Source organism: Styela clava, chromosome 10, assembly GCF_964204865.1.
Source record: "Styela clava chromosome 10, kaStyClav1.hap1.2, whole genome shotgun sequence".
NCBI classification, from domain to species: Eukaryota; Metazoa; Chordata; class Ascidiacea; order Stolidobranchia; family Styelidae; genus Styela; species Styela clava.
Window position 1 is genome coordinate 16131436 of NC_135259.1, and position 23203 is coordinate 16154638.

At 34.4% G+C, this 23203-nt stretch overlaps 1 protein-coding gene across 3 annotated transcripts; it reads left to right on the forward strand.

Moving 5' to 3' along the window:
• The first annotated feature begins 2744 nt into the window (after positions 1-2744).
• Positions 2745-19664, forward strand: LOC120337853 (integrin beta-1-like). 3 transcript variants are annotated; one of them, XM_039405754.2, is made up of 19 exons: positions 2745-2954; positions 3160-3289; positions 4293-4456; positions 6241-6472; positions 7581-7770; positions 8224-8355; positions 9162-9311; positions 10225-10314; positions 10510-10647; positions 11370-11481; positions 12490-12688; positions 12912-13027; positions 14160-14356; positions 14952-15080; positions 15472-15593; positions 16013-16143; positions 16759-16925; positions 17477-17585; positions 18642-19664. In XM_039405754.2, exons 1-18 carry the CDS (start codon positions 2888-2890, stop codon positions 17540-17542), a joined length of 2532 nt encoding a protein of 843 aa, XP_039261688.2. In that variant the 5' UTR covers positions 2745-2887; the 3' UTR covers positions 17543-17585; positions 18642-19664. The 3 variants fall into 3 exon arrangements, with proteins under 3 accessions (XP_039261688.2, XP_039261689.2, XP_077973113.1); XM_039405755.2 differs by having other exon boundaries at positions 17477-17534; XM_078116987.1 differs by lacking the exon at positions 17477-17585.
• Positions 19665-23203: the final 3539 nt, after the last annotated feature.

Below are 23203 nucleotides of genomic sequence, written 5' to 3' on the forward strand. Positions count from 1 at the left end.
TAACGTTATATATTTACAAAATATTGAAACAATGATATTAAATGTATGGAATTTGTCGCTGAGAACCGTAATCTGGAACAGTCGAAAGCCTGAGACTTTAATACAGTGTGAAATATTTATGCTCAATAGAAATGATGATAGCCTGTTGCAAACAACTACAAGATGGTCGCTAGAAATAGTCAGATGATATCACGAATAGAATGCGTATAGGCTGAATTGGAACGATATTCCACGAGTTAACCTTCAAAATGCTACACGTACTTTGTAACCCTAACCCTAACCCACTGCTTTGAAGTACACAGTCGACATTTTGAGCATTTATGATTGTGTTATACCATAATTATGCCTTTTAAAAAACTTTGTAAAAGTTAGTCTTTGTGAAAATAAATAGATGATTCACAAATTTTCTCTTTTGTAAAAGAAGACGACCCTGGTGTATTCAATTGAAGTACGTTTACCTTTGTTAAACTCTCGCCTCGTTCAATGAAAGGAACAAACAGCCTTGTGACAGATATCCGGTGTATTCAACGCAGCCTGTGAGCTCTATACGCGAAGAAATTCATAACGTATTCATTGCAGGTTGGTAGGAAGAGCTCAGATGAGATTAGAGTTATGGCAGAAAATGCTAGCTGATTGATCAGTCGATAAAATTTGAAATAACTATGAATTGTACATATATATAAATGGCGTAAATTTATAATATCTGTTAATAGATACTAAGGCGGTGTGTTTATCGTTATATTCACGCAAGATGACTTGTTCGAAATGGCTGATACCTATCAACACCTCTTGCCCCTATATGACTTACGTACAGCGTCGCTTCTCGTGGGTACACACAATTTTGAATCTAACTGTGGAAATAAACTATGATATTTTGTACAAATCTCGCGCCAAAGCTCAAAATAAGGAAATTAAAATTTTCCCAGTTGGGATGAAGGTTAGGAATGCAGATTGCGTTGAAAATTCAAATTTTTAAATCATTCCTAACTCCAAATGAATAATTACTAATTTGTTATTTAAAAACTTGACGTTTTTTTTCTCAAATCTCACATTTGTGAAGTGAACATTAGTGGCCATAAACTGGATCCTGACTATACTTCATGCTCTTGTGATTAATTGCCGGGAAACACAATATTTCATTTTAAAAATATAATCTTGTATAAATTAACGAATGTTCTCCGCGATATAAGTTATGATATTACTTCTTGGCATAACTATTAAACAACTGGAGAGCAACTTGGAATCTTAACAAAACAGATGGACAATTGATAAACAATATATACGTATGTATTAAAATGGAATTCTCCCTCACCTTGTTTTTTCAGATTTAAAAGCAATTGCACTGAGCGCTGCGCAATTGTTGACAATGATATTAACGAGTTTGTTGACTCGTGACGTTAAGCAATTTGTAGTGATTTCAAATTCATTATATTCCATATTAATATGACGAGAAGTGATATAATTTGGTACTTTTCGTGCTCTGACCCGAATTGCAGAATTTACTCATATAAACAGTTTACAAGGCAGGCTAAAGCAGCTGGAATGGCACGTCAGAATGATATTTAGTACTTGGAATGGTCTCAACATCATTTGGTTTGGTTGAATAAATTATACAATTAGTTACAGAGTCCCATAATGTGGCCTAGAATGAAATAGAGTCGGCGTATCTCACTTCAGGGCTGCGCATTTGAGAAAAATTTACAATATAATCCGACTCCAGAAACCCGGTTTTAAAAAAAATCTACTCCAACTCCAGATTGTAAATGAAAAATTGATTTCACAGCTTCGAACTCAAATTTTGATATCAAAAACTTTACCGTATGGAAGCCTTTCGGAATAGACAATTCCGACTCCGACTCCAGTTAAAATATGCCCAACTGCGCTACATAGCCTTGGAATATATGATTGCTATGAGATTTTTGAAAAGTCATGTATTGAAGTACTCATCTCTGCATTTATTACCTCGGTGTCTGAACATGAGTGCTGGTAAATGCATGATTCAAATATCGTTTGCGTTTTGGCATGCAGAAAAAATATTTTAGAGGAACGAAGTATGTGGAATCAATTATGCAACTGACATTTTTTTTACTCATGAAAAAATTCTTTTCAAAATTTTTAACTCGTCACAAGCAGTATTTTAATTAAATGACTTTTTATGCAAAGTACTGCTTTATTTCAACACACATTGTGTTTAGTCTGATACAAATTTCCGCATATGATTCATTTTTTTCCAACACCTTTGTTCTCAACGGACGTGAAAATTTTGGTCATTCCAAAAATAGTTGCTTCTTATTGTCAGTGGCTTCTTTATTGCAGCAGACGTTTGGATGGAGTTGTGATGAAAACGCCCCATTGAAAGCTAAAATTTTCTATATTAAAAGAATTCCCGGGAACTAAGTTTTTGATTCAGTTCAATCTGGTACGTACGAGTAAACCCAAGTTTATCCCTTGGCGTTGCAAAGCCCATACCTTGGTCAAATTTATTATTTATGCATATGACGTTACAATGCCCTAATAGTTAGTTTGTGCGAAGCGAACAATCCATGCCACCAGATCAACAACCAAAATTATGTGCCTGCAACTACTAGAATGTATGTGTTAAATAAAGTTGCGGCCCGCGGTTTCACCCAATTACTTGTATTTATCCCTCCTGTATTAAAGATTGCCTACCCCGGCTCTGCAGCATTCATGTTTATACTCATATATGCAGGGTATTTGCCATATTTGGTATAATCATCGTCAAGCATATTTTCCATCGTATTCAGGAATTAGTTTATTAGCATTTAAGTTAATCTTCATATCCTGGAGTTGGGTATTTCATTTATTGGAGGAGGTGCTTAAAGAATAATACTTTTTACCGGATATCCGGATAGCACAACACGGAAATATGACGTCATCCTGGATATTGGCTGCTTGTGTTGCTCTGAGCTTATTCACTAAGCTATCAGCAGATGGTAATTGAGTCATAAATATTGTTCTAAGTTTTCATTAACAATAAAGTAATTTTATGCATCAGATATTTGCAATTCTTTGATTTCGTTTGATTTGATTGACAGGTCTGAAATAAATTAAAAATTCGTTTTTGTCGTAACCTATCCCATTTCAAGTGTATTTTTTTCTTGGCTTCGCAATTCAATATTTTGTTTTCTTCTGCGACAGCTTCTGTAGACGCAAAATGTGAAGACGCACAAATTCAAACATGCGATGCCTGCATACAAGCCCATCCTAAATGTGCATGGTGCTTGGAAGGGGAATTCAATGCAAATATCAAGAGATGTAGATCAATAGAGTAAGTATATTCGAATTAACGCTTAGTTTTAGGTATTAAATATTCTGTCAACTGTTTGTTACGTAAACCTCGACCTTTTGTTAAGCGACCCAAGTTTTGTAAAAAATATATTTCATAAAATTTCGCGACCCGAAGATATGCTCAAATACTAAACGGTATGTAGTGCTCATATGATCGCAAAATCAAATTACTAATAACGAAAAACAATCATTTTTGCATATAATTTATTTCCTTATTATTTATTTTATTATTTCAATATTATTATTTGTTCGCCAGTGATTTTTCGAAATCGTGGTATGGCTTTACTTAAACAAAATAGATGCAAAATGGAAGTTTTTATGCTGCCACGTATACAATTACTATTGGACAACACTTCAATATCAAACACAAAATAAACAATCAAATTTACTAGAAACTAAAGGTTTTTGTTGAAAAACAAGCGACCCAGTTTTGAATCGCGACCCATACGGTGGGAAACACTGATGTAAACCAATCTTGTGCCGGAATTATAGCTTATCGATTAGCGCGCTGTCATAGCAATGTGGCACGGCATGAACCTGAAAGGCGAAAGTTCGTTACTTCCATGGGGTATTTGTTACTGGTGCTTTACGGCTTTATTTCAAACTAGAGCTTATAGAATCAGCATTTTTTTAATAAACTTAAATGATTTTGATTCTTCAAAAAGTTCAACATTTAGTTGAAAATTAAAAATTGTTCTACTTTTACTGGTACTTTGATATAGATGCTCCAATACGAAGTCAGTGATACTGCAATGTGTGTTGTATATTGTAATCATATGACAAATCGTCTTATTTAACCTTGATTACTTGATTCACTGAAGTCCAGAATCTGGTATATTTGCATAACGATCGGAAGACTCGTGTAATAAATTTACTATGTCACGATCATATTACTAAAAATCATTCTGCATGGGCTTTTCTATATTCTATATTGTATCAATTCCAGACAGTTCATGGGGCTAAAATGCTATTATATTTTACAGTAAATTCAACGAACTCGGAGGATGCAAAGATGGCAAAATGGAAAATCCTCAAAGCAAAAATACTCCAACAGGAAACAAAGACTTCTCAATTCCAGGAAAAGTATCCCCTAAAGACAATATCGTTCAATTGAAACCACAAAAAATTCATCTTGAATTAAGAAAAGGTAAAAAAAAAAATATATCAAAATCGAAAAATGCTAATGCACGAAAATTTTGTAGCGTTGCAACTATTCAGGCAATGGCATCGAGCCTCCTTCGGCAATAATAGAAATCAATAGGGATATTAATGACAATATTTCAGTACCACGCAAGCGTTTGCGTTGTGAACTCTTCAATGATAGTAATAATCATTTAATAAGTACATAGGTTAATGTTAATATGGCACAAAATATTTGTAATTATGAATCATAATAGTGTATGGACTATAGAAGCTTACAAGTCGGTTTCGATGTTCCTGCTATAATGATTTTCGTTGTGACCATTATTTCATGTTTTTGAATTTTGGCCTCTACAAAAAATTTAGTATATAGATAAGCAAAAGGACATAAAATGTTTGCTATCGATTGAGTTTCTACGGAACAAACCACTTCTCCGTATTCTTCAGTTGAACTTTGTATGTCTGAGGAAGTCTGACGTTGGTCAGACGAAACGTTACAAGAATATATTTGTGTCAGTGTGCAGCAAGACTATTGTATTGAATCACTTATAAAATTTTGTTTGGAATCAAAATCGCGATGTGATATTTGTGATCTTTGCATGGTTTCTATTGTAATTCAGTAATCAATAATGTACAATTTGACAAATTTGTTTGATAAATCGTGATTTAAAAAACAGTAATCCCTTGGAATATAAATATTTAATTTTTAACGTTAAGTTGCGGAAGACTCATTCCATACTTCGTTTCATCTGATTAAAAAAAAATGATATTTTATTTACAATAAAAAAGAATAAAAATATAGTCTGAACAACTACTAAATTCAGTTAAAAAAGTAAAAGTCAAACTCGAATTTCTTACTTGAGAGAAAAATAAAATAAAAATTATACTAGTATTCTAACAAAATATAAAGAAGTTAAATACATCACTTATTTAGATATGACTTCATAATTGACCTCAATGTCAAATTTTTATTGTTGGAACTCCGATGGAGCCACTGGCATTTTAAAATAGAGTTTTTTCTTTTTAAATTGGCTACATTCAATTCTGTTTTTTCGTCTCTTGAGAAACCGATCTTGGCCATCAACGAATTATTCGCAAACTTGCAATATAAAGCATGCATTGACTGAAACAGCTAACATAGCAGTAGGAAATTCAAATGTGTAACATTAATGTGTGCGCATTTTTTTCATTGTTCGCCTTTTGCCAAGAATATAGTGAGACTCACGACTAGAATCGCATATATATGTATTTGAGCACGAAATAGAAAACCAGTTTTAAATAAATGTACTATTTGACTCACGCGTTAACAACGTTGTATATTTTCTTGTTTTCTTTATGCCTATGGTATAAGTTTTAATGCGAGACAAATTGGTGGAAAGTTCGCGACATTTTGATAAATGACAATTTGGTATGGAAATTGGAATTATCTTTTATTTAGTCGACGTCTGATAGACATTGTGTGCCATGTTCTAAATAATAGAAACTAAATATAAGAATCTTCGAATACAAAGTCATTTATTTACTTGTATATGTCTAAGCAGAATTTTGTAGTTTTGAGCGTGATTTATAGTGTTTATTACTGATGTACTCGGTGATTTGGGTGAGTGAGACATCTATCCAGCCAAATTTTATTCGAATGTGCATTTTAGTACCGAGTAATATGCTTTCTAAAGCATTTCAATTCTAATCATACGTCATAGTTGTAAGCTTCAAAACATTATTTCGGTAATTATAGACTTTCAAAATCAATACGTTTTAATGCATGTTTCGATTCTATTCAATCAAACACAGGTGAATCCATGAAATTCAACGTAACATTCCGAAAAGTAAGTGATTACCCCGTGGACCTTTATTACGTCATGGATCTCTCACATTCCATGACGGACGATTTACAGACGTTACAAAGTCTTGGCACGTCACTTGCAAACGATATCCGAAGTAATGTCACACAGGATATTCAACTTGGTTTCGGTACATTTGTCGATAAAGTAATGATGCCATTTGCCAGCACTGTACCTGCACAGTAAGTCAATCTGATTTCCATCTAAAACAGTGGTTATCAAACGGTGGGGCGGGCCCCAAAAGGGGGTGAGGACAATTTTTTGAGGGGGCGTCAAGCTAATTGAAATATTTGTTAGATTTGATCTTGTCCGCCTTATCTTCGATATTCACATTTCAAAACTTTTCATTTATTTCATTATTTACGTTCCATCCACGTATTTTCATCGTGTTTTTTGAGTGAAACATACTTTCACCTCACTATCTGTTATTTGTAGCAAAACAGTTATTTTTGAGGTGGGGCGCGAGTTTTGACAAATTCTAACAAAGGGGCGTGGCTAAAAAAATTGAGAACCGCATACTGATCTAAAATAAAACACTCAGTTGCGTTTCTTATTTCCATCATATACTGTATATATATAACTTCGCCAATGATACAAGGAAATAGCCGTGTGCGTGGGCGACAGGAAACTTTCGCAAACTAAATATTGTTGGAAGATCTGTCTTACAGTACAGACACCATGTCCTATTTTATGATATTGAATATGAATGCATTCTTACTCTATTTTCTGGACCAGACAAAATTTCTATAACATAAACTATAAGTTATAATTGCCCTGCACGATTTTATGACGAAATACAGTTTCAGACATTAATATTGGGAGTTTTTTTGATAGTTTATCCGTGTCTAATGCTATTTCGGAACAAATTAATATCTTTGGAATATTTTAGTATTGATTATCTATATAGCTAAACACGTATTTCTACACAGACCGTACCAGATGTCAAAATTAAATGTATAGTTAGATGATGACATGCGGAATAAACCCGCGTGACCATTGAGGTGTAATGCATTGAATATGCTGAAAAGAATAAAAGCTACATTTCCGTCATATTTCCGTCATGAACGACGTTCATATTGTCAACTTCCAATTCATTTTTCATGCGTATAAAGTTATAAAACACACCAAATATTGTTTTATGTCTTCTGATAATATAATAAAAGATCTACTTTTTGACAGGAGTGCGTTTCAGTCGTGTACAGTACAGTACAGTACCGGCATTTTACTACTTACTGCTACCATTGATTAGTGATGTGTATCGCAACATTATTCATTTCTACGTCATTTTAGATTGAAGAATCCCTGCTTTAAAAATCAAGATGGTGGCCAGTGTGCACCTCCGTTTGGATTTAAACATCAACAGAAAATATCAGATAATCTTAATGCGTTTCGAGATGCTGTGACGGCTACACAAATTTCTGGCAACATTGATTCGCCCGAAGGAGGGTTTGACGCACTCATGCAGATTGCCGTTTGTACAGTAAGTTTGTTTGACGGGAAATTGCCAAAAAATATTTTTGTCTTGTATGGTATTTAAATAATACTTCTTCCTGACTAATGCGTATAGGTCTGAATCTTTCGTTTTCTATATAAGGTTTTAACGTTCCTATCGATACTTTGGTGAGTCAGGTTATTGTCTTTATGGTAATGCAATATGGTTTAATTCAGTAGCTTTGCTGTGCGTTGTCGTTACCAAGAACCTGTCTTCAAAATTTTAAGCGCGTGACGTCATAGGTGCTATCGAAGACTTCCGGTCCGATGACTTATAATAAAACAAAATGCTAACGTGCGCTTAGCTCTACATATCATGACTAAAGTGCAGTCAAATGTGGTATCGTTTTTGGTTTATCGGGTTGTTTTAAATTTATGAAAACCTACTGTCAACTGGGTACACTATGTAACGTTGAACCAAAACTTTTTTATTTCATTACAGAACGAAATTGGATGGAGAGATGAATCTACTCATCTTGTTGTGTTTACAACTGATGCATCATTCCATATGGCTCTCGATGGAAAACTCGCCGCCATCTTGGAAATGAATGATTTACAATGCCATTTGGAAAAGGTAACATGTATATTACATTTGGTAGTGTTGTGTTTATAACACAAACTCAGGTTACAAGCCGATCTTTTACAACTACCTCAAAATGTACTTGCATTATTACGTTTTTTCTTATATTATGGGTAATGGGTATTCGATTTGTATACTTACAATGATGTATCCACTTGCAGTGGATAGACTACAGATCATGGTAATGTAAAACTTTGGTGTTGCACAGGTCTAGTTTCTGATACTGACGATATCTAACTTCAAAACTAATTCTACAAAACTAATAAAGTAAAGATCAAGTAAGAATGAAATGTTTGTAATATTAATTGAATCATTCATTATACTAAGCAACAAACTCTCATGTATAAGATCAATCTCATTTTTTTTAAACAAAAAACAAGTCGCTTGGATCTGCTGCACCCTACAAGGTGCTTCCCGTGGCGGCTGTTCCTGTGGCCATCCCCTAGGCCTGCCCCCGCTACCGATAAAGTCACATGCCAGCCCTGAAGTTAAAGTTAAATGCTGAATATAAAGTCGTCGGGGCAAGCACTAGATACCACTACTAGAATACGGTTCCATTACATTTGAACCCACGTACATTTGAACCCATGACAATTGCACCTGGCCACCTGCATACTATTGCACCTATGGAATTTGTTTTGTTTTACGGATATTTGAACCCATACTCACCCTAACCCATGGGTTTTAGCACCCGCATATAGATTGAACCCGCGAATATACGCATGGGTTCAAATGTACGGTCATCTTGAGATACATCTTTAAAAATATAGTAAATTTACTTCCAATTCGCGTTTATCAAGGGAGCAAATCCGTACCTGCCAGAAGACATCGTGTACAGTATGAGCAAAGAACAAGATTATCCATCCATCGGTCAACTAAGACACGTTTTCAACAAATACAAAATTCAACCAATTTTTGCTGTCACAGAAGAGGTCAAACCTTTGTATGATGTAAGTACTATTTTGCGATTTTCTATCATACTTTTCAAAAATTGAAATCATACTCCAAAGCAGGGGTGTGCAAACTGCGGCCCGCGGGCCAAATGGAGCCCGCAGGGGAAATTGTGTGGACCGCTGAAAAGTGCCAATTTTGAATGGTGTGCCCGCGAAACGAATTTTTAGTTTAGCCAGTTTAGGCTTCACCCAGTTACTTGTATTTGGCTCTTCTGAAATAAAGGTTGCACACCCTGCTCTACAGAGCTGAAGATTGGACATATCCAATTTGGCGTATTATATCATCAAAACATCGTGAAAATGGCATAAATTTCATATCTAATATCATTGCATTGTTATTACTTATCGATCTTAGAGATCGGTAAGTATGTTGATAGGTATTTGTCTGTCTGTTCTGTATGTCTGTATGTCTGTGTGTTAGATGCACGCGATATCTCACGAAAGCGAGGTTGAATCTGCAAATTTTGCATGTGCATTCATCATAGCTCGGATCAGAAGCCTATTGATTTTGGATGGATTATATCTTATAATTAGCGAGTTATTAATTAATTAGTGATGGGACACACGGTGTCACTATGGAGTAAGACCACTGTTTTGGGGGATCCCCTAACCTTCGATCGATAAGTCTTCGGTTTCTAACCGATATTCTAGTTAAAGTTTTACTACATACTTTATATGTTTAATTAAATTAAAGTGTTCCTCTTTATTCCTCCTTTCTATCAATCTTTGTGATTGTGGATGGATACGCTGACTGCAACGATACTGTAGCAATAATCGAAACAGCAATATTATTAAGTCTTTCAAGAGTCTTGCATCACGCTGTTGTAACTATTTGTCTGGGTATGGTCTGAATTTGGTCATCGAAATGTTACAGAATAAAATTCATGAAATAGTTTTATACTTTATTCAGGGACTCCGAGAACTTATTCCGAACTCACACGTCGATCAACTCGCTAAAGATTCGAGCAACATTATCGGTATCATTAAAGATGCGTACAATGTAGGTTTAGTTAATAGCGTATTAAATCTTGTAAAGCCTGTATAAACTGTAAATATTGAATATTATATTACTATGTTGACATCGTGGGTTAAAAATGCCGGTATGTCCAAACCGTAAACTATATTTCTACTGTGCCAACCCGTAATTTCAATTTCCCTTTAATTGTATTAAATGTTATTTATTTAAAACTTTCAGAATTTGAAAGGAAAATTGGAAATGTCATGGAGAGATAAACCAAAGAATGTCGATATTAAATATAGAGCATTATGTCCCAGTGAAAGCGATTGGAAAGAAATGTCACTAAAATGTGACAACATTACCATTGGTAGTGAGGTAAGAATATGTATGTCGGTTGAACATTGAATTTTGAAGTATATAACTTCCTAAAAAATTCCTCTCAAACTTTGCCATTGCGAATTTTTTTTTCATCAGTCGTTGCTCACAAAGTGGTTCGTTCGCATGTTTCGAACCATCATTCCTATTCAAAATAATCAATCTATTCGAGACCTTATTTGACTAATTAATTTCAAAACATACCCCAGTGATAACATAACTGCCTAGGTATTTGGTTTACATCTGAAATTCTGATACAAATTAAACCTAACAAATATTCAAAACTGCAAAACTATTCAATCCTTACAAACATGCTCGAAAATCTGTCTGATTAAAAATGGCGTGGGTATTGAAGTTTCAATAATTTCGTCGGTGTTAAATTAGGATAGGATGGGGTTTATATATTTATCTTAGGGTAAAGGAAAGCCGATTAGACGGTTTAATATTATGAGGAACGAGGCCTCCCCTCCGGTTGCCAGTCTATGTAGGGTATAAGATTAGTCAGCCAGTTATTTGTTTCAGATCCATGGACGGTTATGCGAACCATCCCACGAACAGTCCAGTAATACCCCGTGGGTTCAAATGTAAGGGAACCTGATGCGCCAAACCGCCTATTATTGCTGATTAGTCAGCGTTGGGGAAATAAACAAGGAAGTCGATGCTTAGGGAAGCATCTATTGAATGACTAAAATAATCGAGCTGACTCAATTATTCTTGTACAGGTTGTGTACGAATTTGAAATGACTGCAAACGAATGTCCTGGAGAGAAGGAAGAAATTGCACCGATGACGTTTACTTCAAGTTCATTGAAAGAATCTGTGACAATTACATTCGGTATAAATTATTACTGGCTAAATTTGATACTTCCTAATTATAGGGAAATCGATCATTTAATAACCCAGCCCTTTTCGATAAATTCGACCCTTTCCCTATTTTGAATTTTTTATTCTCCCTAAACTATGCTTGAAAACTTCGTTACTTGTTCAGTTATTAATGTATCTTTATGTAGGGTTACGCACAATTTGCACTTTGGCTCTTGCATAGTTTAAATAACTTATAAAATGTCCATAAAAAGTTATTATAATACTACTAAATACCCATACAATAAATTCTGAAACTACACCAAATGCAAGGCCATATTTCCTCCACAAGAAAAATGAAAACTGCTCCCTTAGGAGGGGGAATTCTTCCCTGATTGGGAAACGTTGATTTAATCATACAACCTAACTGATACGACGACAACGTAGTTGAACCGACGCAATAACAAGATGCCAATTCCTTTCAAAACCCCGAGGGATGAGTCAAGTGTAGTCACGGCTCATTCCGAGTCGAGTTGACCACTAAGCTAACCACTAGCGGTTGTTCGAGTACGAGTCTCTTAATTCTCGAGTCACTTCAAATTCAAATGAAGTGGAGTCGATTACTTGATCCCCCACACACAGAATGATATTTAAATTATATGCCGTCACCTGGTTTTATCGATTTTTGGGGGCTCCCGAAGTATGCGAACCAAGATGGCGGACATCGGAATGTAATATTTGTACTAGGTTAGGGTTAGGCCATAATTTTAGGTATAAATACTACGGGAGGCTCTTGGCTAGTCTTCGAACTGATAATAGGACTAAAATAGGGAAAATTGGAAAAAAATTATCGCCTAACCCTAACCTGTTGCTGTTACCCATGTTACGTTCCGATGTCCGCCATCTTGGTTCGCATACTTCGGGAGCACCGATTTTTGTATTATATTGCATACTACTCGGAATCCTTTAACAAATATTTATAACGTTTATTATTATTTCAAAAATTTGTTATCGACTTAACTTTAATACTAAACATCTTCAGATTTCAAGTGTGGGTGTGACTGTACTGGTACTCCGGTCGCTGACAGTCCAGATTGTAGTACAAATGGATCTTTGGTTTGCGGTCTCTGCCAGTGCGATGCAGAACACGAAGGAGCCAAATGTCAATGTATTAGAGAACAGAAAGATGTCGCCTTGGTTGGAAAATGTAAAAAAGACGGACCAACGGATGAAATTTGCGAGTATGTTGAACATTCTATACACGCTAATGGGATGTCCAAAACGAATTGAATATCTGATATTACAGATACTTGTTTAAAAACACTCATTGAATATATATTGACTTACACATGCACATTGTTGAACATAACCAAACATGGATGGAAAATGAAACTTTCAAAAAAATTGTGTCGCTTTGTAGCCGTAGCCATGAAAACATTATTTTTATCATTTTATCGATTACAGGGGCAATGGAGCTTGTGAGTGTGGTAATTGTACTTGTAATGAAGGTTATTCCGGAACACATTGTGAATGCAGTAACAAAGGATGTCCAAAAGACGAGAATGGAAAACCATGTGGAGGTAAGTTTGGACTTTAAGTAGTGCAGAGTTCCTATTTGTCTCTAATAAAAATTTTTGTCGATGTCAGATTATATGGAACAGCTCTTCTTAACTATTGACCCTGTTACCCTTTTACATTTCCTCGAAATCATCAACGCATTCTCTTGCCTTCGTGTGTTAATGAACAAACCATTTCTTTATTTTCAACTTTTTTCTTATATATCTGAAAATAAATAACACACATGCTAAAATTGAATTAGCGTTACATTAGAAGATAATGAGTATATTACAGGAATACATATTTGCAATGTCGCTGAAAGTCCCAATGACTTGTCATTTCAAGAATGTATATTCCAAAATGTCGTTTCCGTATATTTGTGTATTTTTTATCTAAAACGTAGAGTGAACCAAAATTAAGAGTCAATCAGTTCTCGAGAAAAGCGATTTTTTCACAATAACAATATCAACGTTTAGCAAAACAAAACACAGGTCCTTTTGTGTCCGTTAATATTACCATTTGCGGGAAGTTTCCACTCTACGGAAAAACGCTGTTATACATTCTAACTCAGACATTGGCAAAGTACGGCCCGCGGGCCAAATCCGGCTCATTGGGTAATTCAATATGGCACCGCCTGATGCTGCCACAACCAAACTGAACCCAAATTTTTATGTTTTAGCTAAAAATAGCTCAAAGAATTTGTTGAGATTGCGCTTAAATACAGTTTTGCACGAGGCTTATTCTTAAGATCTTAAGATCGATAAGTATGTTGATAGGTATTTGTCTGTTTGTCTGTCTGTCTGTCTGTTTGTATGTTTGTCTGTTAGATGAACGCGATATCTCACGAACGCGTGGTTGAATATGCTCCAAATTTTGCATGTGCATGCATCTTACCTCGGACCAGAAGCCTATAGATTTTGGGTTAATTATGTCGTATAATTAGCGAGTTATTAACTAATTACCGATCTAAGATCGATAAGTCTTCGGTCTCCGACTGATATTCTCGTTTTCCACCTTTGCTTTGTAACACTGTAAATATTGTTCATAAAATGTATCTATTTACGTCACACTTACATGGCCCGCCAGACTTGGTAGACCCCTGGTTCCAAAACCTTCCCCACACCTGTCTAACTTATGCAACGATTTTCCACGAAGGCGGCGAGAAAGGAACCTGTCATAGCTGCAATAATAACGGACGTTGTGAATGCAAAAACGGTTGGACACGAGATGATAAACTTCACACTTGCACATGCCATGAAAAACTCTGCAAAGATCCAGCAAGAAACGATTCTCTGATTTGTAGCGGGCACGGATCATGCGAATGCAATCGATGTGTATGCGAAGACGAAGGGGTTTGTCATTTTTAATATTTTTCTATATTTTTCTTATATTTTTCTAAGAGCAAACTTCTACAGAAAACAAAATTATTCTAGATATCAGAATAATGGCGCTCCTAAAGTATGCGTACCAAGATGGTGGACACCGGAACGCAGTATGTGTACCTTGTTTGGGTTAGGCCATAATTTTAGGTACAAATACTACGGGAGTTACTTGGCTAGTGCCGAACTCGTAATAGAACTAAAATAAGGGAAATTGGAATAAAATTATGGCCTAACCCTAATCTGGTACACATACTACGTTCTGGCGTCCACCATTTTGGTTCACCATCTTGGTTCACAGAAGTATCAGAATAATTGCCTGCAATTTCACTTTTACTGGGCAATTGTCTATTATATGTTTTGAAGTAAATGTATCAAAGTAGTAACGTTTTCAAAAGGTACATATCACTATGCATCCTTGTTACTAGAATTCGTTTTTGCTTTTTTGATAATCGGAATTATTCACAATTGTGCATTTTCATTTTATTAACTTCGGAAAAAATTAATTTTGTTGTTATTTGCTAACTGTAAGTAAAACTTCTTATAAAACTTTTTTTTCAAATTTCAGAAATATTGGAGTGAAAAATACTGTCAAACATGTATTCATCCCAAATGCAAAGGTCCGACACCAACTTGTGAAGGTTCTCAGTTCGTCACATGTGCTGTCTGCGTCAACGAGGCACAAAGACAAGGAAACGTAAGTCAATGCAGCATTGGACTTGTGGTGAAGATAGAACGTTTGCTCGAACATCGACTTCCTTATTTATTTCCGTACTATTGGCAAATCAGCAAATGTCAACTGCGAAGTCACAGTTGAAATTTTAGAAGCCGCTCGGACATATTGTTAAGCATGATTGCGAGCAGTTCTAGTTGTATTTCCAGAATTCAATTAGTTCCATTGATCAAAAGTTAGTTCGGTAAAACCTGCGATAAACTGAGCAAAAATTAGCTATCAGTGCTTTTGGTTGGCATAAATATTTTAATATTATAATATTTGTCTGGTGTCAAGAATCGAGGTAATATTCAATAGGCAGTATTTAATTCTCAAATCGTTGTTATTATGCAAATTTCAAATTAAAACTTCTCAGAATGTCGGAACCGAATGCGAAGAAGAATGCAAGGACGTTGAAAAGAAAATGGTGACAAAGATACCGGATTGCAGTAATTGTGAAGACGAAAACTGCAGAAGAGTTTGCTTAGAACTGGACACGTAAGTGATTGATCTTATGTCTTTGCTTTCGATATACTGTAATTAGCATATTTAACTGTACTCTTTGTACTTGTCTCAAAGAAAATGAAATATTACATAGAATTCATTCGATGACCTGAGTACATGTCAGATCGGTTTTTCATTTCCACATGCAGCGTTGCTGTTTAAACTGAGTTTGATGGTAAATTAACATTTCTACATTATTTTGTATGTTGTATTGATATTGTATGATTGACCGTACCAGTAGTCACAGTAGTAGAATGGTAATTTATTCAAAGATTGTCAGTGATTATGATTATTTTCACTTTTTTCAGCAGTAAAAAACAATCTAATTTGCATTTTCACATCTGCATTATACAAAAATATATAAATAGGTAAAGTATTTCAGTGGTAATGTTTTTCTATTTATTATTTTACAGTAACATAGCGATACCGAGTGATTGCAAGACTCCGTTGCCACAAAGTGAATGTGAAATTGTCTTCCAAGTTGTCTGGTTCAAAAATAACAACGAGTTTGGAATTGTAGTCAAGGAATACAACAAAGATACAGGTTTGTAGATATATTCAACTGGTTGGCTAAGAACAAACACTTTGAACAAAAACGATTTTACAGTATGGCATTGAAAAAAAAATGTTACAAAAAAGAATCGCCTGCTTGCTTTATATTGCACACAGAAGGTTTCAAATCATAAATATTCATATAAGCTGGTAAAACGTAAAACGTGCTAAGAGTGTTGAGTCAGTTCCGATTATTCAAAGTGAGGTGCGTGGGATCCGGGCGTATTTGCATATTAAACATTTATTCAATTCAATACTTTACATTCCATCAAGACTAAATAATCCCCGTACTTATAGATTGATAGTTTATATTAAATTATTGTTGTTGTTGTTCACGTTGCTGTGACAAAAATCATTTTACGTTCTCAACTATTGAAGCAATCGTATTCAAACTTAAATAAGGATCGGTAAAAGTTCGAATTAAAAGGCTGTCACTCCTGGAGTTTTTCGTATTTTCGATGGGCTCATGGTTTTGACACTATTTGATTTGATCTATTTTTCTTTCAAACAATGAATGTATTTTTAACGGTACCGACAAGTTTTGTGTCCATATTTTACGTGTCTTTTCTTGTGCTCTACTTTGTACCGAATTGACTTTTGATTACAGATTGTCGCAAACCAATCAACCCAATCTATATTGTTCTTCCTATTGTTGCTGGTATCGTTTTGCTTGGATTGCTTGCTCTCGCTGCTTGGAAGATTTATCAAACAATAAGAGACAAAAAAGAATGGGAGAACTTTGAAAAAGAAATGAAACAATCTAGATGGACTAAGGTTTGTATTGTATGAACGGTCAAAGATAGTGTTTAAGCAAAACATACTGAAGAATTCATTTTGCTGCTAAATTAAATATCTTGATGCGATCACTTTTTAGTTTCGCGATGAAAATCAAATTTTATTCCGTGTATTAGTCAGTCTGTAGGGTCGATTAAAAATTACAATCCATTTCAACCCCGGACGGACGTCTATGCTATCTTTCCTTAATAGACTGTGAAAAACAACAGTGAATTTATTCTGCTTTTCAAGTTGATGTGGAAGATTTTGACTTCTTTTATCACCATTGATATTCTGCAAATCTGATTTCAATTTCAAGAAAATGAGAATTTCGACTCCGACTCCGGATAGTTTGAAAATACATATCCGGCTCCGAATCTACAACTCTGATTTTAGCGCAATGTATTTTTAGCCACAAACCAGTAATATTTATTCAAAACTTCAGTAATCTAATCTTTTATTGGTATTTATCTCTTGCTGCAGCTGCATTTATATTTTCATTTGCTAAACGTTCTGCTTTTATTATCTTTTCGTGCAATCAAAATAAACAGGGTCAGAATCCGATCTTCCAGAAGCCATTCACAAAATTCCAGAATCCAACTTATCAAGGTAAATAAGCTTATGTAAAGGAAAATAAAGAAAAAAAGAAAAAAGTTGGAGGTAGAGACATCGACGAGGTTTTAGTGTTGCATCCTGTGATGTGTGAATAATTTGAAAAAAATAAATATTGATTGAAAAATAATGATTGATTTAAAAATGGGGCTAATATATTCATTTTTTTCTGATTTTTATAAAAAATTAAAATTAACATATAGTCTTTTTTAATTTATAATTTTATTTTTTAATCTTTGATGTTCAAGAGAAAAAAAATGCGGAATGAAAATATATGTTGTATTGTCTTGTAACGTAGATTACTGCATGGTGTGATTTTAATGTTAAATGTACTAACCTGAATTTTGCTACTTTTTTGCTTGCAAATCTTTTGTTTTAGCAGTTTAATTGTTTATATATATATCTTATGTTACGATACTATATTATGAGAAAAATATGAATCAAGGGGTCACTAGACGCGAATGTACACATATGTATAGATCTCTTTTAAAAGGCGAGTGGAGGATTATTAGTTTGATAACGTTTTGAGTAATAAGACTGCTATGCTGTTGAAAATTTCATTTAATTACCTTCGATGCTTTAACACAGTGTAATTTCTACCGCTTTCCACTATGTACATAGTGCTCCGAGTCAGTCAAAACAAAAAAATTTGATCTTCAAATAGTTGCCAATAGAGGTTCGGACGAATGGCGGCTGATTTTATTATGCCCAACCTTCGTTAGTTTAAGTATTGAATAGCGAAACTCTCCAGAAACAAATTTGCCGAACAATTTGTTTAATTTTTGCTCCTATTTTGTCATGTACATAATTAAAAAACAAGCAACAGAATTTTAAAAACAATGTATAAAAATTTATTCTACTTGACTGGAGAAACATTTTGATTATGCGTCACGGTCAACCTCTTTTTGATTCATTGTCGTGGAAAAATAAACAAGCAAGTCGATGTTAGGTAAAGATCAATTTAATAAAAACGTTGGAAAAACATTTAGTGTCAAGGGTCACACGAGAGTAAACATGCAACAATAAAATACATCTCACAAGTTAACGCTCAAGTTCCGAGTCAATTTAAATTTTTAACATTGTTTTTATTTTTGTGCAACACAGGACATTAACCCAGTATTTGTCAACCCTGCATCAACGTTTGAAAATCCATCATATGGAGGAGATACTTGAATGAACTGCTGATACTTCTCGTCTTTTTCTGAATATACGGTTTCTAACGGTTTACTGTTCAAATAGGTCCATATTTCTAGATCGAGTTTTTGTACGATTCGAAAACATACATTATATCCTGAGATGGAAACGTTCAGAGCGTATAGTTGATATACTCTCTTTTCATTGTGATGTGTACTACTTTATTCTTTTTATGATTATTTCAATCATGACAATTTCTTATTTTGTAACGTTGCTGTTTTTTTATTGTTATTACTATCATTATTGACATTGTATATACTGTTATCAACTGGTAGTTGGAAAAATCATAGGACTCCCTACTTTATTTATGATAATTAAAATAATTGAAAGCACAGATTATAATAACCGCATATAATTATAGTAAAAAGCGGATGAAATATTTTCATGGAATTTTTTTTAGATTAAAATATAACCATACGTCCATATGATATTTTATATTTATTGGAATATCGATAAAATAAATTAAACCCGGTTTCAAACAATTAATGAACTAATAGTTATGATTTCATCAGCAAATATTTTGACAAATTATGAATCTTATGAGAACTTTTATATATTTTTTGCCCGAATTTCCTGCACCAGTAATATCTTATTAATATCTGCTATCATAAAACATTTTTTATTTTGAAGTCTGTATTTTCTCGTTTCGTAAATTCCTCATCATTACCCAGTGAGAAAAGTTCCAATAACACCAGCCTAGTATGACATACTATATGAGCATTATTATTAGTGGATGTTGCTATAATTCCTTTGTGAATTAGAATTTTATTTGTGTAGCGTATTCTAATCTACTACTATTTGCAATCATGTTTTATCAATTTGATATTTTTTCCATTTTTGCATTTATGTATTAATCATACGCACTACTATTTTTAATGAAAATGATTGGATACGCTGAAATCGCTCAATAAATAAATGTTAACGGAACTATATCAAACTTGATATTCTTAGACTAAATCAATACGGATCAGTAAAACAATCTTTGCAGATATCGCACTTTTTATTATTTGTTCCACAAGGAAAGATGGACGTTGCAGTGTCAGTATAAAGCAATTTATTGCCAAACTAGAGTAGACAGACGATACCCAATGCAAGTACACATTTATGGAGCAAGGTCGCGGAGAATCTCATTTTCGTGACTTTTTTCTGCTGGTTATTGAGTGTATAATTACCGTTTGGCATTAAAAAAAAGTACGCCCGAAGTATGTGAACCAAGATGGCGGACACCGGAACGTAGTATGTTACGCTTAAAAAAATCTGAAGTAGGCACAAATACATATATAAATTAATTGTCGTAATTATTTGCTTGCAACTGCAAGTTTGTTTGTTATTAACTCCTATATATAAGGAATCATTCAAATCATCGTCATAATATATTTTACAGAAATCCTATGACGAAACATTGGGTTTTCCCATTGAATAATATAAAACTTATGACGTCATACCTGGAAAATTAATTTTACCCAATACCTTAATTATCTAAAATCATGCTTATGCCACGCCACGGGGATAGAGTTCATACGTTATTTCATCAATGCACCCGGCGCAACTTGAGATAGCCGCTAATAATAAGAAATCTTGCGACTAAAAATATAATCAAATTTTTTTTTTGAGATGTGGGTAGGCTGACCATTCTTTCTCATAAAAGGGCGAAAAGTGCAGAAAAGACTGACGGATACTGGTATATCACCATATGGATCTGATGTTGCAATATTAGAAACTTACTGTGATTTCCCTATGTGGTTTCAGTGCTTTCCAGTTTCCCTTTGGACGCTCTTGTGGGTGAAACAGTCGTGATACGTAAAAGAAGTTTTATATGAGTAATTTCATGTGACGGAAGATCGACAGTTCAGCCACGTTAGTTACTGGTAATAGAAACACAATGAAACCTCTGTTGCCATTCTTGCACAAACAGGTTTCACTGACCGAACCTGACCAGAATCAGTCTTTATTGTTTGTAAAACTAAATATGCCTAGTCAATAGAAATTTACTTCCGTGATAGATATTATATCCCCGATACAAGTGTTGGTTTAAATCAGTTGAAAGTAGATTCAGTACAGAAAAGTGGCATCGGGTATTTTTTTGTTAATTGGCCAAAGACGATATTCAGATCCTCTGTGGACGAAAGTTATCTAATGAATTTATGTAAAGAATGCCATATTAATGTAACTTACGTACATTTTTTTCTAAATGAAGGAAAATGTTGTTAGTGAGTTAGATATATAAGAAAACCAGATCGTGAAATTTTGAATCCCGTCATCGGTTACTGCTCGTATTTTTCGAGGAAAAAACAATTTTGTTTTTCTATTTTGATCGACAGCTAAGATATATTAGATTGAAAATGAATAATTCCAACAATAGTTTCAACGAAACTACTATTTGTGATTTAGATGAAGATGACTTTCAGCGACAATGGTTTGCAGCTTTTGTTTTAACAGCCATAGCTTCTCTGTTCACCGCCTACTTGATTGTTTTCACTTGTTACTATGAATACAAAGTCCAAAGAGAAAATTTGGAAGTTTACCGGAGAGCAAAACACAGGAAACGTGTGAAAGGATTGAAATTCAGCAAATTTGATGATACTATGAGATGGTTAATAATATTAGTGGAAATCATTAATCTTTTGCCTATCTTTTTCATCGCATTTTCTTTACATTCCCTCAATGATGGTGAAGATTATTCTTCTCCGATGTGGGGGGCATTTTTTCTTTGTACATTCGCTTTTTTTTTTCTTGATCTTACACAGTGGTTTCGACAAGTAGCACTGTACGAATCGCATGATTTTAAACATTTATGCAGTGAAGCTGTAAAAAGAATTAGTTTTCTTATGCTGATTGGCATAGGTATTGCACATTTATTTCTTTTTCTTTTTTTATTACCTTTATACATTCGGTCAACGTGTGACTTAATTCCTTCTCCTTGGAACATACTTGAAAACGTGCTTTTGTGTTTCATCCATGTTATTTTTCAACTTATGTTCTTCAAATTATTTATTTATCCAATGGAGAAGTATATGAATAAACCAGATCACGTGATGGCAAATTTTGGCCGAATTAGAAAAGTTATCAGAAGAACGAAAATTTTTACTGGAGTTAGATTATGTGCAGAAATTTTCATATTTTTAGTATTAATTCCATTGAACTGTTCTTCAGTTCTTGCAATCTTCATACCGATTGTGTATCTTTTTCTGCTTCCAATATCTACGGTCTGTGTCATATGTAGCTTCGATGAGTGGAAACTCAGATTATTCCCGTTTGTTTCACATGCTACTTTGGCCCGGGCCACACTTAGAGATACTATATCAGAAAGACAAGCTATCGAGGACGCCGATGGCGATGCGGGCGTCATAGGAAGAGACGTATATTCTGTCGTTCTGGATATTCGAATATAGAAGAAAACTACACCAACTTATTGGCAAACTTATAAGATTTTTATTACCATGCAAAGAAATAAAATTATTGAATGTTCAAAAGTTTGTTATTTTGCATAAAACGTTTCTTATTTGATCTATATATATCTATTTATTATGAATTTTAAAAAGGTATTCATTGACTAACAGAAATTAAGTTTCTGTTACTAGAAGTAGTATAAAAATAAATACAAGAAAGATTTGTTCTAATTCATTTCTGGGTAAATACTAAATAGTCAAAAGGAACTATGATACGTGAGTCGGCCATTGCGGTAATGGACGGAACTATGTGCTATCGATATAATACATATTAAAAATCTCGGATTCGAATCCCAGTTTGACTGGAAATTACAAATATCAGCCGTCGCCTTACCCAAGTTGCATGAAAAGATTCCAGTCTGTTCAAAAATAGCTGAGCGTAAAAAACTGTTTGTTCAGAGCTTTATTCAGAGAAAAGTTGTGAAAAATGCCTCATAAAAATTCTGACACAGTTCACTACTATGATGTACGCATACGGTTTAACCTACCCAGAAAAAGGGGTTTGAACCGCACTCTTTCATACCCGAAATTTGTTATTATTGTAGCTAAACCCGGCTTTACTGTACAAAGTAAAGTCATACTACCTGCTGCCTTCTAATTTCCCCAGGCGTCGAAAATTTGTGTACGGATAGTGATTTTAAACTAGTAAATGCAGCATTGGGTAACGAGTACCAATGTGTTTTGCCGTAATTAGAGGGCGGGTGTTTTATATCAGGGTTTCCCGAACTGGAGTCTGCTGACCCCTGGGTGCCTGTGAAGACTGCATAGGGGGTCCGCAGCAATATAAAAAGAAACATATACATATAGATCATAATCTCATTAAATTGCCGCTAATCTGCCAGTATCCAACGTTATATGTATTGATTTAGACTTTCGTAAGTTTCATTTCGCCAAAGGAAACACTATCCTTCGTCGTCGTTTAGGAACAAAAATTGATACGACATAGGATGGGGGTCGGTCTAAAATTAGATTCACAAACAGGAGTCCGCGGCCCAAAAAGTTTGGGGAAACCTCGTTTTGATA

Bases quoted from the DNA above. Each gene is read 5' to 3' on its own strand.
- LOC120337853 (XM_078116987.1), top strand. From the start codon at position 2,888: ATGACGTCATCCTGGATATTGGCTGCTTGTGTTGCTCTGAGCTTATTC. The intron at 11,482-12,489 runs GTATAAATTATT...AAACATCTTCAG, and splicing joins ATCTGTGACAATTACATTCG to ATTTCAAGTGTGGGTGTGAC. The intron at 12,689-12,911 runs GTATGTTGAACA...TATCGATTACAG, and splicing joins CCAACGGATGAAATTTGCGA to GGGCAATGGAGCTTGTGAGT.